This window comes from Asterias amurensis, chromosome 20 (assembly GCF_032118995.1).
Source record: "Asterias amurensis chromosome 20, ASM3211899v1".
Taxonomy (NCBI): domain Eukaryota; kingdom Metazoa; phylum Echinodermata; class Asteroidea; order Forcipulatida; family Asteriidae; genus Asterias; species Asterias amurensis.
This window is the reverse complement of record NC_092667.1, coordinates 11,314,071-11,330,225: the sequence shown is the minus strand read 5'-3', so window position 1 is coordinate 11,330,225 and position 16,155 is coordinate 11,314,071. Positions and strand designations below refer to the sequence as shown.

Genomic DNA, 16,155 nt, shown 5'->3' with positions numbered 1-16,155 from the left:
CTTTTAAATATACATGTAGTTAACTTCCAATATCGCAACAATTCCATAAACTGTAGAGGCAATTGGAGACTTTTGGGACTCTGGCTGGCAGCAGACTTAACTGGTACATCTATTGTTCTTGGTAATGCGCGCATGCTCGGAACTACCCGAATGATGGACATTTACATGGCAAGTCTTCTACCACTAGCGTTCCCAACCATACATCCTCAGCAAAGTGCAGCCATCTTGTATTCCATTGATATCAGACAGAGGTTAGCAGACCAAAACATCACGAAAATTGTCAGTCCCTAGTAGGCTCTGTAATGAAAGTACTCCTTATGGCCACACGCGCAACAATTCCTTCGTAATCAGTGCCATGACAGAAGCCTAACTCAGATACCACATTAGTCTGGGTCCAAGTCGCCACTACCTCATACTCGAGACGTAACAGGACAGCCCAACAGAGGATGGCTTTTCTACTTGATTTCAATTTGGTTGATGACCCAGACCAATCCAAGAACTTGTGGGCTATACAACGCACTGCATGCCAATGGTCGCGAGATTAGACTTGCGCAAAGCTAGCTGGCACGAGGCCGAGACAAAATCTGTGTGAAGGTCTTGGAACCAAGACTAATACCACATTTACATCAGTCCAAATCCCTCCCCCATATTCCTTCCTGAATCTTACCTACTCTACCTACATAATGTTGTGTTTGAGGCTTGCTGTTGTTTTATTTCTTAACTTTGTACAAAACTAAAAGTATTTTGCTACCCAGATAAAAATCCAGAACTTGCCATAATGTAATTAACTTCCTTTAAAGGCAGTGGACACTATTGGTAATTACTCAAAATAATTATGATCACAAACCTTACTTGGTATTGAGTAATTGGGAGAGGTTGATAGTACAAAACATTGTTAGAAACAGCTCCCTCTGAAGTAACGTAGTTTTTGGGAAAGAAGTATTTTTCCACGAATTTGATTTCGAGACCTCAAGTTTAGAATTTGAGGTCTCGAAATCAAGCATCTGAAAGCACACTACTTCGTGTGACGAGGGTGTTTTTTCTTTGATTATTATCTCGCAAGTTCAATGACTGATTGAGCTCAAATTTTCACAGGTTTGTTAGTTTATGCATATGTTGAGATACAGCAAGTGAGAAGACTGGTCTTTGACAATTACCAATAGTGTCCAGTGTCTCTGAAATGTAGTCATGGTGATGCATTATAAATGGAATGTTTCTACTGACTGACGATATTTCCATTTTTGTGATCCTTCAATACAGAAACATTAGGCTCATATTCATATCCTGGCTGGCAAATAAATACTGGGACAGATCCAGTCACAATCACAAGTAAACAAGTGTAATTTTTTAACCACTTCACAGAAGATGAGGCATTTACACGCAAACAGACTTATGGTGGGCATATTTTAATGCCCGTACCACCAACGTCAGGTTTTCCTGATCACGCCTAAAGTGATCGCAGTCGCAATTAAAAAGTGTCCCGCATGCTGCCATGACGAAAAATGGGGTCCAATTCTGATGTCCTGCCTTTGTGTGATAAACTGTGTGCTTATTTGTAACCTGTTGGCCTGGCGTCCGCCCGATGTGTGCAAGGTATCATTAGCAATCAGCTTGCGATTCAAAACCTGGCCCCAGGTTTAAACTTCCGCGAAAAAGTAACTGGATACCTGCCCAATTACCACAAATAACGCAGTAGCGACAAGGAGTCCAGTCGGGTCACGGCCGAAAATTTCCAAGAAGTCCACACAGACTACTATTAGGTCACCACGTTGAGCAAGTTGAACGAAAACCTGGAACCACATTGGTCACAACAGGACAATGGCAACTGACAACCCTGGTCACCGTGGTCAATCGTTTAGACATGTTAGACTGCAGGACTTGCAAGCACAAGGTTGTGGGTTCGAATCCACCAAGCTCACCGCTGATTTCACAATGACAAGAATAAGTACTGTTGTCTATTTACTGAATCGCTATTTTCTTGGTGCAATTCATAATCATAGACGTTAAACCGACTTATGTTTGCATGAGAGAGATTGGCCGTTGCCAGCTTGGTGTTTAAATCACCTTGTGGGAGTTTGCCGAGTTCCCTTTACGTGAAGATCAAACAAACAAACAAGCCCTAATATTAACGAGTTATGCTTTACAGAGATCATCATATGTCATTGTGATGCTGTCGACAGCCTGCCACCTCGAGTCGTCTAAGGCGTTGTAAAGCTCTTCACCTCTCTCCAAGATAAGACGATTGGACTTATCAACATCAATCGTTATTTCTGGATCTGTGGTGGAAGGACAAACAATAAACAAATCAGGTGGTGTATACATGCAGTATCAGGCCTTGAGTTTCACTATTGAAGGGACAAAGCAAATTTTCTTTGAGTAAGGGGCACTCTATGAGGAAAATTTACACTTTTATTCAAGCTTTGCTTAGGGCACCACAGCAAAAGCACAGGGTCCAATTTCATAGCGCTGCTAAGCACACAAAGTTGCTAAGCATGAAATTTCTTCCTTGATAAAAACAGGATTCCAAACCATAATTTTTTTCCCATTTTTTGCATATTGCTTGTTACTTGTATTCAACTGTTGTTTGTTTATCCTCAAAACCACGCGGAAATTTGGTTGGTAATTTTGTTTTTATCGAGGCCAAAATTTCGTGCTAAGCAAATTTTTGTGCTTAGCGGCGCTATGAAATTGGCCCCAGGACAGTTGCTGTGGGTGCCGTGGGTTAAGTCTAGGCCTACACTATATCATTACGCCTAAAAACTGTTGCAAATTTTAATTAGATACATACTTTCTTAAAATAATACATGAATATTATGTCACATAAACTGTAATAAAAATAAGTGTATAGGCCTACAAAATCTGTCATAAATCAAGCAATATAAATATTTGATGAAATTCATGGCACTGACACAGACAAACACAAGATGAAATCCAGAATAATCCATTTCAACAGGCGAAGCTGAGTGAAATAGAAATGTATGTGTATTAAGTAATTGATAATAATATTGATAAATCAATCAATATCTATAACTACATGTGATATTGTACACATTTCAGAAATCAATGTATTATGTCGCAGAATAATAATCAAGAGGTGAAATCTAGACTATTCCATTTCACAAGGTGAAGCTGAATGAAATGGTAAAGTTCAGATTCCACAAAAAGGGGTCAGATGTAACAAAGTTTTAGGATAATGGTTGTCTGATGTGTTAAACAGTGGGGCAAGGTTTAAGCAAGGTTTTGGTAAAAGGGTGCTCAAATATGCTGGAAATTTACAGTTTGTCAACATGTTGGGTGTCCAAAATAAACCCAGACACCCCTCTGGCTGACACTATGCAATGGGGTTACACCAGTGTATCAGTTTACATTGTAATAATAATAGTAAAAGTAGACACATAGTATGCACAGAAATGCACTGATCAAATCACATAAGCACACATGTACAAAGTTAAAATATATCTCATTGCATATTATGAACAAATTGAGAGCACAATCAATTGACATTCTGGCACAATATAAGCAAATGCACAAGGATAGAAAAGAATGGGGTTAAATATCACACAAGTGAAAAATACAATGCATTGCACAAATCATTTTTTAAACACAAAATTTCAGCACAATCAATGACATTCAGACAAATTATAAACCATTGCAATGGGGTTGCATAGTGTATCAGTTTACACTGTCATATTAGTAGTACAAGTAGACACATTGTATATACACAAATGCACTGGTGAAGTCAAGTAAGCACAAATGTACAAGTTCAAATAAAACTCATTGCATATAATGAGCAAAATGAGAACATAATCAATTTACATTCTGGCAAGTTAAAAACAAATGCACAAGGATAGAAAAGAATGGGGTTAAATATCACTAAGGTAAAAATAAAATTCACTGCACAAATCATTTTTTAAAACAAAACAAATTGTCAACACAATCAATGACATTCTGACAAAATTAATTATAAACCATTGCAATGGGGAAGAAAAGAATGGGGTTAAACATTTCACAAGTTAAACATACAATCAATTGACATTCTGGCTCGCAAGTGCACAAGGATAGAGAAGTCTTGGGTTAAACATTGCACAAGTTAAAAACATACACCACAAAATATAAATAGCAAAACAAATTTCACAATGTGATAACACAGTCAATGACATTCTGACAAATTAAAAAAACAATACAATAAAATAGAAAAGAGTAGGGTTAGAGGTTTTCTTCCTGAGTGAACATTATTCACCCAGGATTTTCGGCGGTACCTTAAAAAAATGTGACCACCATTTGAAAATAAATGTTCACACGTTAGTTTTATTGCATAATGTTTATAAAAGAATATAACAATCGCAGGGCCAAAAACCAAAGGTTTACTTTGCCTTTAAAGGGAATGCCTTAATATAAGCCGAAGCTTAAAAACAAACTCTCAAAATTTCCTTGAGAAGGTGGCCTTACATTGTGAGTTCAGGTTATAAGAAAAAAATGTAACCAGTTTCACAAAAGGTACACAGAATACCTGCGGCATCCAGACTGCAACTCATTCTCGTTTATAAACCTTATGCATTGATGTCACCCAGCCGTCATCTTAGAGGTAAAACTATGACGAAACCATCCAAATGAACATGTGGTGAGAGAGGGCGCCCTACTGATATTACATCATGTGCATCAGGTCTATTTTTAGAACATTGACATACAATACCTACCCACTAATGGATCTTCTTCATCTTCATCAGTAGCGCTGACAGGGGCGTCACCAGATTCCTTCACCGTCTTCAAGAAAAATCAAACAAACACAAGTTAAAATACACATTAAACAATATTACAGAAACAGCAACATGTGTGGGCTCCCATATACGAATTTCCCGTAAACAAAAAGGCTCAATCTTGACCAATGAACGAAAAATTGAAGCAGACATATTTTTGTTTTTTTTTCCACAGAAATTGGGAAAGTACTGAGTATACAGTGCGTACACACATAGGTATACAGGAGTAAAACAAAAATGAGTATTCTTTATCCCTGATGCAAATTTAACGTCTATTAAAGGCAGTGGACACTATTGGTAATTGTCAAAGACTAGCCTTCACAGTTGGTACATCTCAGCAAATGCATAAAATAACAAACCTGTGAAAATTTGAGCTCAATCGGTCATTGAACTTGCGAGATAATAATGAAAGAAAAAACACCCTTGCCACACGAAGTTGTGTGCGTTTAGATGGTTGAATTTGAGACCTCAAGTTCTAAATCTGAGGTCTCGAAATCAAATTCGTGGAAAATTACTTCTTTCTCGAAACCTATGGCACTTCAGAGGGAGCCGTTTCTCACAATGTTTTATACAATCAACCTCTCCCCATTACTCGTCACCAAGAAAGGTTTTATGCTAATAATTATTTTGAGTAATTATCAATAGTGTCCACTGCCTTTAAAAATAAAAAAATGTTTGTACACTAAAAACAAATCCCTCATACCTTATTGGTTTCAGTGTTTGATGACTCTTTATACTGGTGATAACTGACTCCATACCCAGAATCGTACTGAGCAGAGAGATGTGCCGACTGCTGCTGTGGGGTCTGATAGTACTGCTGGGGTGGTGGGTAGTTTCCCTGATGTTGCTGCTGCTGCTGCTGCTGCTGCTGCTGATAGGGTGCGGGACCACTATAATTAATAATAAAAATAGTATTAATTTTGGTTGTTAGCACTGTATACTCAGTACTTTCCCGAGTCCTGTGAAAAAATATCACAGGCATGTTACTCGGGTGAGATTCAAACCTACGACCCTTGCAATTCTAGAGCAGTGTCTTACCAACTAGACTACCCGAGGTTGCCCGGTAGCTAGAGGCGGTTCGAATCCTAGTTTTGGCAGCGAGTACCGCAACGATAATAAGAGATGTTAAATTTGCATCGGGGATAAAGCACTGTATACTTTCCCGAGTCCTGTGAAAAATATCACAGGCATGTTACTCGGGTGGGATTCAAAATAAATAATAATAAAAATAATTGACTCTCTGATAATTATATTTTCATTGATATCGCCAAGATTCTCAAAAGGTCTTAATGAGATTGCATCTCACAGCCCAAAAGAAAGTTTTTGTTTTACCTTTTTGGTGTGAATGGTGTTGCTCGTCCGACCCTGATCGCTTTTGTCCCCAAACCTGCTGCTCCGTTGAATAATTTGATAGCTTCAACGACGTCATTGTCCAACTGGAATCGCACAAACCCGTATCCTCGAGAAACTGCCCCGTCCCTAACAACTGACAAAAGAAGACGTGGGAAAGAACAGTTAAAATCTAATAATAATAAGTTTGAAATAACGTACCACTGCGCTTTTCTTAGTGCCCTGGTCACTGTGCCAATAACATAAATGATTCCTGTAATCATTCTCAGCTCCTTGGGGAGTTTGCAGCCCTGCAACCGATTTCACAAAACGTTTGGGTTAATCCTATCTCGAGTTAGGACGAGTAACCCGTCCTAACTTGGGATGGGTTCAATAAGCCCTAACGTCTTCGGATACAGAGCTGAACTCGTCCTAAGCCCTAAGATTAATCCCAAGTTAGGAAGAGTTTGGTGAAATCAAAAACGGGGCTGCCATGCCACTCCGAAAAGAAATTTCAAACGCAATATCAACCGCTACCCTTTCAGGTCACCTTTTAAACCCACGGGTGAAGAGAAGCAATTAAAGATAAAAATCAAAAATTTCAAGACTTCAACAAAAATAAGTGGGGTTTTCTTTTGTACCTGTGGCGTTTTTAACTGATTTGAATCTGCCTGATCCACTGAAGTAGTCCAGAAGTTGGTCATCCGTAACATCCGGAGATAGGTTGGAAACGTGAATAGAAAAGTCGCCGTGTGATCTGAAAGTCAAAAGTTGAAAACTTTACAATTATAAAAAGAAACATGTAAAGCACAGTTTTGCCACAAAATGGCCTCAAAGCGCTAATTAAAAAAGAAACAATACTAGATAAAAAAAAAAGACAAAAGTCACAAGCAGCTGCAGTGTAAAAAAGTGAGAACACTACATACAATTGAATAATATACACATATTGACTGGCAATGAGGTAACTAGTATACAAATATTGACTGCCTTGAGTGCTATGGTTAAAACTACGACTCCCGTGATGATCCTTGGAGCAATTTATTTCCTGAGGCGCAGCCGAGGGAAAATAGAACGCTCCGAGGAATCAGCGAGGGAGTCAGAGTTTTAACCATAGCATGAGTAACAGCAGTCAATACTTGTTTTATAACACCCCAACAGACTATTTATCATCCTCGTACACGTAACGCTCGTACGCGCGTTTCAGATACACAGATGCTCAACCGATTGGGCTCGACGTGGTTAAACAAGATGCTAGGTACTGCACGCCGTGTGATAGTCGTCGGACTATCACCTGGCAAACAATGCACTATCACACGGCCGCCGTTTCTTGTAAAACTAAGACATACATGTATCATGTGACGCGCTCTAAACCAATGAAAAGGCAGAATATTTGTAAGGGGTATTATAATCTACGGCTTTTCCCCTTGGGACTTTGAGTGACCAAAAGAGGGACCTACATGTATTTCCAGAGGCCGAAGGTCATAAATGTTAAGTGTGAAAAGATATTTGGAAAAGAAAGGAAGTTTTTTAGTTGCTGTTCACGGTTTATGTCAAGAGAGGGCGCTGTAACCAGGCACAATTTCTAAAGACTAGTGCCCGGCGGCCACTACTCCTGCCAAACGGTGACATAGTAGACAACAATGATCCACACAAAAACGCCTCGAAATTGCATGGTTTTCCTTTCACCTCATCGACAACCACGGTCGGCCATTTATGGGAGTCAAATTTTTTACTCCCATAAATGGCCGACCGCGTTATTTCACAAAGTAAAAGGAAAACCATGCAATGTTGAGGCAAATTTGTGTGGATCATTGTAATCTACTTTTAAAACATCTTTCCAACCATATGCATTTTATAACAAACGGGTTTAAACACTTTTTATAGACCAACTCGTCCAATCAAAGGCAAGGTGTTCCTTTAAGTTACTGAAAAGAACCTCCAAAATATAAACCAGTGAAAAAACTGATGGACAAGCCAATTGGTCCTAATGGCTAGTCACTGAAACTGTTATCCGCAAACCCTGCGAAAAACCCAGTGTTATTATTTCATACTCACGTTAGTGGAGAAGTTGAGCCCATGTCTTTTGTTGCCCAGCCACCAGAAAATGCAAAGTTGAGCTTGAACTTTTTCTGTCATAAAGATGGATCGAAATGCGAGAAATGGTTTTTGGTCAATTAACATGGACAAAAACTCAATACAACTTAGATTAAGTTATGTATGCACTGTACATTTAGCAATGTGAAATAATATAAGGCGCTGAATCAATCAAATTCAGGTAAAACCATGTTAAGATTTTTGAGGATTTGGCAAGTTCAGTGAGAATCAAGCCCCACCAGAGAAACTACAAAAATCAAAGACCAGCTTCAACAAAAATGAGAAACAAAGCTTTTTTGCTGAAATTAATTTAAAATGTGTTCAGTCAATAAGGAAATTGAGTTCACATGAGATCAAACAGTCCTTTACTGTAACAAAACAATCATTTTAAGTACCCTTCTCCGGTGATTTTCAGAGAAAGATTTGCGAAAAGCCTGTTGTCGTCATCACTCACGTTTGTCATCTCTCATGTTACATCATTTGTGGGAGCTCGGTTTGTATAGCCGCTTTGTTGCAAACAACAAAACAACTTCCCACAAATGAAGTCAAAACAACAACATCAAGGTATTGTCATGTTAACGTACGCTGTCAACGGCAAATGTGTAGGTAGTTTTACAAAATCTGAAAATTAGGGCCTAATTTGTTGATCGATATTTACCACAAAATCAGACAAATGACTTTGATCGCATCACATTTGTTTCAGTTTTTAAAGGAACACATTGCCATGAATCGGTTGAGTTTGAAACCATTTGTTATGAAATGCATGGTTAGATAGAAAAATTTACAGTGTATATAATGATCCACACAAACATGCCTCGAAATTGCACGGTTTCCTTTTACGACACAAAGAAACATCGTCGGTCATTTCGTGGAGTCAAAATTTGGACTCCATGAAATGGCTGACCATGAAAGGACGAAAGGACGTGAAAGGAAAACCATGCGAGTTATACTTAAGTGGATGTCACTATATTCTACTTTTAAAACATCTTTCTAACCATATGCATTTCATAACAAACGGTTACAAACGCTTTTCAAAGACTAACTCGACCGATCCGAGGCAACAGTTAGCAAAAAGCAACTTACCACTGGATAAACACCCGGCATCTTGTTCCCATTACAGGCATGAAAGGCTTTCTTAGCTAATTGAGTTTCACCGAAGTCCACAAAGCAGTACGCAGCAGGTTGACTGTAGTGAATGAAAAAAATAAATAATAATAATATGGATCCAAAGTTCTATACATACGTATTGTACATAGGTGAACAATATTTTTTATATTAAGGGATGCGAGTTATTTCTGACCAAAACAATTCTGAAACTGGGGTCCAGGGTTCAATTTCATAGAGCTGCTTTTAAAGCACAAAGAGTAGCTTTTAGCACAAAAAAATTATGTCTACCAGAGTAAGGTTACCAGCCGAAATTCCATGTCACATGTACAGTTTATGACAGGTATCCTGCTTTTTTGTGCATAATAGCAGAAAATTTTTAAGCAATATTTCCTTCTTAACATTAAAAGGTGGCATTTCAACCAAGATTTTGGGAACAGTATCCGCCATGCGGAAGAAGAAGATCAAAGAGCATGACTTATTTTCTTTTGTGAAAAAAACAGGATTTTTAATTCTTAAGGTACACCTAGGCATGGTAGGTTTTTTTGAAAATGGATATAAGTCTGAATGATCTAATCCTTGAATGTTTCAACAGTGAAGAAAGTTCGTGGTGCAATTTAAAGGAACTGCTGCCTTGGATCGGTCGAGTTGGTCTTTGAAAAGCGTTGTAATCAGTTTTTTTTATAAAATGCATGTGGGTAGAAAGATGTTGTAAAAGTAGAATACAATGATCCACACAAACATGCTTCGAAATTGCACGGTTTTCCTTTTACCTCGTCGACTAACACGGTCGGCCATTTATGGGAGTCAAATTTTTGACTACCATAAATAGCCGACCGTGTTAGTTCGCACAGTAAAAAGAAAATCACGCAAATTCAAGGCAAACTTGTGTGGATCATTGTATTCTACTTTTAAAACATCTTTCCAACCATGTATGCATTTTATAAAAAATGGTTACAAATGCTTTTTATAGACCAACTCGTCCAATCCAAGGCAACGTGTTCCTTTAAACGTTTGACAGCAACAGCAACACATGCAAACAAGAACTACTACATTATACTAACCCCGTTTTCTTGTCAATAAGAAATTTAATATATGACACTGTGTGACCCATCGCGGAAAAGGCGTTGCGGATTACATTCTCATCCATAAATGGATCCAGCTGGAAATAAAATAAAAATAGAAAATTGTTCATGAAATTAAACAACAAGACAAAACTGTAAACTGTAATGTAGGATAACACAAGACTGTTTTTTTAAGGTTTTTTTTAACATAAAACACATAATTAGGCCTATAGGGGATACATGTATAGCTTTGACCTGAGACTGAGAAAATGAGAACTCACTTCAGACTTCAGGCATAAAATTAAATGGAGGCTTCAGAATCAGAATTCAAAAGGCTATGATAAAAAAACTTGTTTTGGGGGATAACTTTCCGTATCACGCCACCACTTTTTCACCCATTTCTACAAAAAGGGATATCTCATCAGAGGTAAAATTAGATACTGTATTATTTCATATCAAATGAAAAAGTGGTTGCGTGATACAGAAACTTTTCTAATTTTGTGCCCTGGCGCCACATGAAAAGTGTCCTATTAACTAGCTAAGATAACGTAACCCTCCTCCCGACGGGTTACCTTATCGCAACTACCTATTTACTTATGACTTTTAGATTTTTCAATGAAAGCAGAGGCTTAATGAAAACCCCATTCCAACAAAAAATTCTCATTCTCAATCAATACTCTTCTCTAGCTAGCTGTGGTAGACAGTTAAACCATGGAGGAGTTGTCCAATTAAAATTCTAGTTTTTATTTGATCATCACGCATGTGTCATGAAGATAAAAAAATAAAAACAAATTCTTAGTTTTAGTTACCTCCATCTCATTCCGAGTCTGAGTCTGACATCATTTTCTATTCTATTCTAAAATTGTATTCAGCTACTTTAAAGTTCCATTGAAAGCACGTTTCTTTTTTTTCAAATTTTAGAATTAAAAACAACTTGTATGCCTTGGCTACAAAAGTCATGAAGCGTTAGCACGGCTATAATTAAAACGACTCCCGTCATTTCTTTGAAACTCATTTCGGAAAAGTTTCCGTATGGCGCCACCACTTATTCATTCGATATGAAATAATATAGTATCTAATTTACCTCAATGAGATATCCTTTTTTGTAAAAATGAGTGAAAAAGTGGTGGCGCAATACGGAAAGTTATCCCTCATTTCTTTTACTGCTATATAGGGGGCGAAATTGTAAAATTAACACACAGTCAAGCTTGCTTGGGGCGAATTTTGTTGAGAGGCCGGTGCGGCTGGTGAATTGTGCTACTGCATTTGTGCATTTCGTAGACAAATATACAATTAAATTGAACTTTAATGTTATTATTGCAAATCAACTTACGTCTCCCATCCACAGACTGGGATTTGTGCATTGCAAAGTTGTCATTTTCGATGCGTTTTGAAAATTGTTACTTCACACCTTTGCACGACCAACAACAACGTAAAAAACACACATGTGAACTCTCTGTCAAAGAATAGGACTGAATAAGTGGCGAATGAAAAAATGCAAACCCAAAATGAGTCCAACATTATGTCTTCGTTAAATGCCGCAAACGACCGTCATTTGGCCATCTCTAAAGCTGGGTAAGTCGTGCAGTAGAGGGCGCACTATGATGATAAAAAGTGTTTCCCCCGAAACTGACTTGCTACCATTCAAGAAGCCTTTCCGGTTTTTCGATGCAATTCACATGCCACTTCCCAATGACCAACTTTACAGCATAGAATGTGTTTTATATAGTCTTCTGAAAAGTTGAAGCACTTGTTGTAACTTGTCATACACAACGCGTTCGATGACCGCAAAAAGTTAATAATAGTCAACAGAAATTGATGGCTATATGATAAACTCTTATTTTTAGCATGAATCTGTCCTTGTTTTGAGTAATGTACCCTGCCTAGTATCAGCACCACGTTACACTATCCACTATCGCCACTGACAGCTTTGAGGAGCCATGTCGACCAAAATGATGTTAATTTTTTATTTTTTAATAATGTCATGTTGTCCTCCAATAGATGAAATACCGGACAGTTGATGGTTGGTCTTCATTATTTCCAAATCAATTTTCCATCTAAGAGTTCTTTTGAAATTCGAATTCATAATAAAAAGGAAATTGTATTGACAATGAAAAATAATGCCAAAAAGAAAGAACACATGAGATAATGTTGCAATCAACCAATCAATACACCTTTTTAATCGATCTCTTTGTCTAAAAACTTCATCGAGTGATAGACCTACAACTTTTTTCGTTTCAATAACAAAGGGGTAAGGCACTGTACACTATTGGTAATTACTCAAAATAATTGTTAGCTATTACTTGGTAACAAGCACTGGAGAGCTGTTGATAGCATAAAACATTGTGAAACGGCTCCTTGTGAAGTTTTAGAGAAAGAAGTAATTTTCAACTAAAATATTTGAATTTGATTTCGAGACCTGAGAATTAGATTTTGAGGTCCCGAAATCAAGCATGAAAGCACACAACTCCCTGTGTCAATGGAGTTTTTTTTTTTCAGTATTATCTCGCAACTTCGACGAATTGAGTTCAAATTTTCACAAGTTTGTTGTTTTGTGCATAATGTTGAGATACACGAAGTTTGAAGACTGGTCTTTGACAATTACAGGTTTCCAGTGTCTTTAAAGGCATACGAGCTAGCTGTGATGAGACTCAAAGTTTATCATTAACAAAAATAAATTAGTGCATTATCGTATTCAGGCTACCCACTTATAAGACAACGTCAAGCGTAATGTGCTACCGAACCATGGCTTTTGCTAGTGTAACACCGTGCTTTTCCTGCTTTATGGACACTGGGGACGTTACACTCCGTAAAAGCCACACTCCTTACAAAAACAGTACAGCTAAGACAATATCAAGAGTCACACCGTAAAATCTACAAACTTCACCAAAACAGATAAAACTGTCTTGCGAGACAAAGTACCGTAAAAGCCACCGGTTGCCGCTTTACCAACAAAAGAATATCTAGCGTAGCACCGTAAAAGCTACTCACTGTACCAAACCCAAATAAGCCAACACAAACACAGGCGTAACACTAAAGCTACACACTTTACCAACCCAGATGAAGACAACAGGTGTAACACTAAAGCTACACACTTTACCAACACAGATAAAGACAACACACGTGTAACACTAAAGCTACACACTTTACCAACCCAGATAAAGACAACACGCGTGTAACACTAAAGCTACACACTTTACCAACCCAGATAAAACAACACAGGTGGAACACTAAAGCTACACACTTTACCAACCCAGATAAAGACAACACAGGTGTAACACTAAAGCTACACACTTTACCAACCCAGATAAAGACAACACGCGTGTAACACTAAAGCTACACACTTTACCAACCCAGATAAAAACAACACAGGTGTATCACTAAAGCTACACACTTTACCAACCCAGATAAAAACAACACAGGTGTATCACTAAAGCTACACACTTTTACCAACCCAGATAAAGACAACACAGGTGTAACACTAAAGCTACACACTTTACCAACCCAGATAAAGACAACACGCGTGTAGCACTAAAGATACACACTTTACCAACCCGGATCGACACAGGTGTAACACTAAAGACACAGACTTTACCAACCCGGATGAGACAATACTAAGTGCAACACTGTAAAATTAAGCTACCCACTTTACCAACCAAGACATCTAGCGTAACACCGTCAAAGCTTACACACACTTCACCAAAAACCCCGGATTAGACTGGTTCTAGCGTGACATCGTAAAAACTACCGGTATACCCGCTTACACGGATAAGAAAATCGTAAACAAAGTACCGTACTTAGAGTTAAATAGACCCGCTCAAAACATACGATGTTGTGAGACCCAGTGTAGGTGAGATTATACCATACTCGACGTTTTCGTATACAGACTCGAGCCCGGTTCAAACTTCCTGCGAATGCGAATGCGATACGAATTTTGACGTCACAGGGTTGCCCCCGCAGAGAATGTTTGCGCAGAAGTTGCGAAATTTGTGACGTCAAAGTTCGTAACCGCAATTGCATTCGGGCTTGACACTGTGCAAGGAGTGTTTATGGAACACGCAACACATTATGACATAGCATTATTTTGAAAACGCATCTTGAAAGGAAAGTTCTATAAATCCAAATGAAATCTCAGTCATGTCCGTTTATCTTTGCGTTGATCACTTTACAGTTCAACAAAGGAACAGCCCTCCACGTTCTTGAAATCAGTGACGTCAGCCTCCTTGCGGGATACGTTGTTAAGCTGACACATCTTACCCTGCTGCCAGAGATTGAAGGAGTGGCATCGAGGCTCCGCCCAGCACGCCTGGCCACATCCAATGACTCCCTTAGCTGTCAGGTTCTTGATGTCATGGTTGAGCAGACACTGAGATGTGAAGCTACCGTCATCGTCAGCTGTCAGGCAGTACACGGGACGAGGGACGCGCATCTCACAAGCAGCGAAAAAGGTAGCGGAACAATCGAAATCGTTCCATTTACCATTGGAACCGGTTCGCATTCTTATGCAGTGCTGGTCTATAACATCAATATGGTTTTCCTCCCAATTAGTGTAGTCGGAATCAACTTTCTTACCAGGGTATGACAGTTTTCCAGGATTGGTCAGGTCTTTCTTGCACCCAATCCAAAGTTCGAATGGGTCGCGATCCACCAGACCCATGCTCAGTGCAGACATTTCTCGCCAAATAAAATCTTGTTCTATTTGTGTTTCAGGCATAGCCATGGCGCTTCCAGGCCGATCACAAACCCTGAACGCATCGGTCCAATTCATCTTCTGAGGCAGTAAGATGTAGCAGGAGTCTTGCAAAGTCATCCAACCAGGAGGACAGGCGGCTTGGAGCACCCGTAAGATGCTGACCATCAAAATCACAATGCAGAACATCTTGTAGCAGCTAAAAAACAAAGTACAGTAACTTGCCTGGTATGAAAGTCCAAGAGCGCTCACTTTCTAAATAACAGTAAGCTTTTCAACCAGGTTGAAACAGCTCTATAGTATTGTTTCTACTATACGAGTATCAGGCACTTTCACCCCGTATTCTGTTGTCAGATCTTATAACAAAACCATCAGTTGTGAGAACGTTTGTGGCAAAGTTTTGTGACTGAACACGTTTAATGTTATACCTGGCCTGTAAGACACTCGCTTTGTATACGTAACAGTAATTTAATAGTGAACCAGGTTGGTTCTAGAAGAGTGCCAGATGCAGTTTTCCCCCGTATTTTACAAAGGCACCCACTTTCTACGTATTAGTAAACAAAGTTGAAACATTTCGCGGCGCCTGACAGTTCCGTCGTTTTCTTGTCAGAGCTCATCACAAAATCGTCAGTTCAGTTCAGAATGCGAGGAGGTTTGTGGCAAAGTTTGCTGAACACGTTGCCGTTGCTTAAAACTCACCTGTAGACACCAAGGCACTCACTCTCTACGTACTGGTAATTATTAGTGAACGAGGTTGAAACAGTTCGAGGTGCCTGACTAGTCTCTCCATATGTTTTTCAGAGCTAACCACAAAATCGTCAGTTCAGTTCAGCAGTGAGAAGGTTTGTGGAAAAATTTGATTAACACTCAGCCATTGCTTGGAGATGAAAAAAATACAATACAATTTCTGCAGAGAGAAAACAGCTAGTTATTATAGCACGAAGCTGTATCGATCGTATTATTAAGCTCTTGATTTAAAAGGACACGTCCTTCAATCTTAACGGAATCGTATGACCTAGATCTTCACTGCATGTAAGTCGAGGGTCTTTAATCTAATAACTTATATTGATTCGCGAACGGAACACAGAGTCACACACAGAGTGATATTGTTCTTTTT

The 16,155-nt window shown here is 38.8% G+C and overlaps 2 protein-coding genes across 2 annotated transcripts; both read right to left on the bottom strand.

The window, feature by feature from the left end:
• Positions 1-43: 43 nt before the first annotated feature.
• LOC139952435 (tRNA selenocysteine 1-associated protein 1-like) lies at positions 44-11,817 on the bottom strand. The gene is made up of 9 exons (XM_071951565.1): positions 11,682-11,817; positions 10,349-10,446; positions 9,264-9,366; positions 8,142-8,215; positions 6,728-6,843; positions 6,090-6,243; positions 5,461-5,647; positions 4,698-4,764; positions 44-2,276 (listed from the first exon to the last, which is right to left on the bottom strand). Exons 1-9 carry the CDS (start codon positions 11,724-11,726, stop codon positions 2,134-2,136), a joined length of 987 nt encoding a protein of 328 aa, XP_071807666.1. The 5' UTR covers positions 11,727-11,817; the 3' UTR covers positions 44-2,133.
• Positions 11,818-14,513: 2,696 nt separating this feature from the next.
• Positions 14,514-15,227, bottom strand: LOC139952708 (snaclec 3-like). Its single transcript, XM_071951911.1, has one exon. It carries the CDS (start codon positions 15,225-15,227, stop codon positions 14,514-14,516), a length of 714 nt encoding a protein of 237 aa, XP_071808012.1.
• Positions 15,228-16,155: the final 928 nt, after the last annotated feature.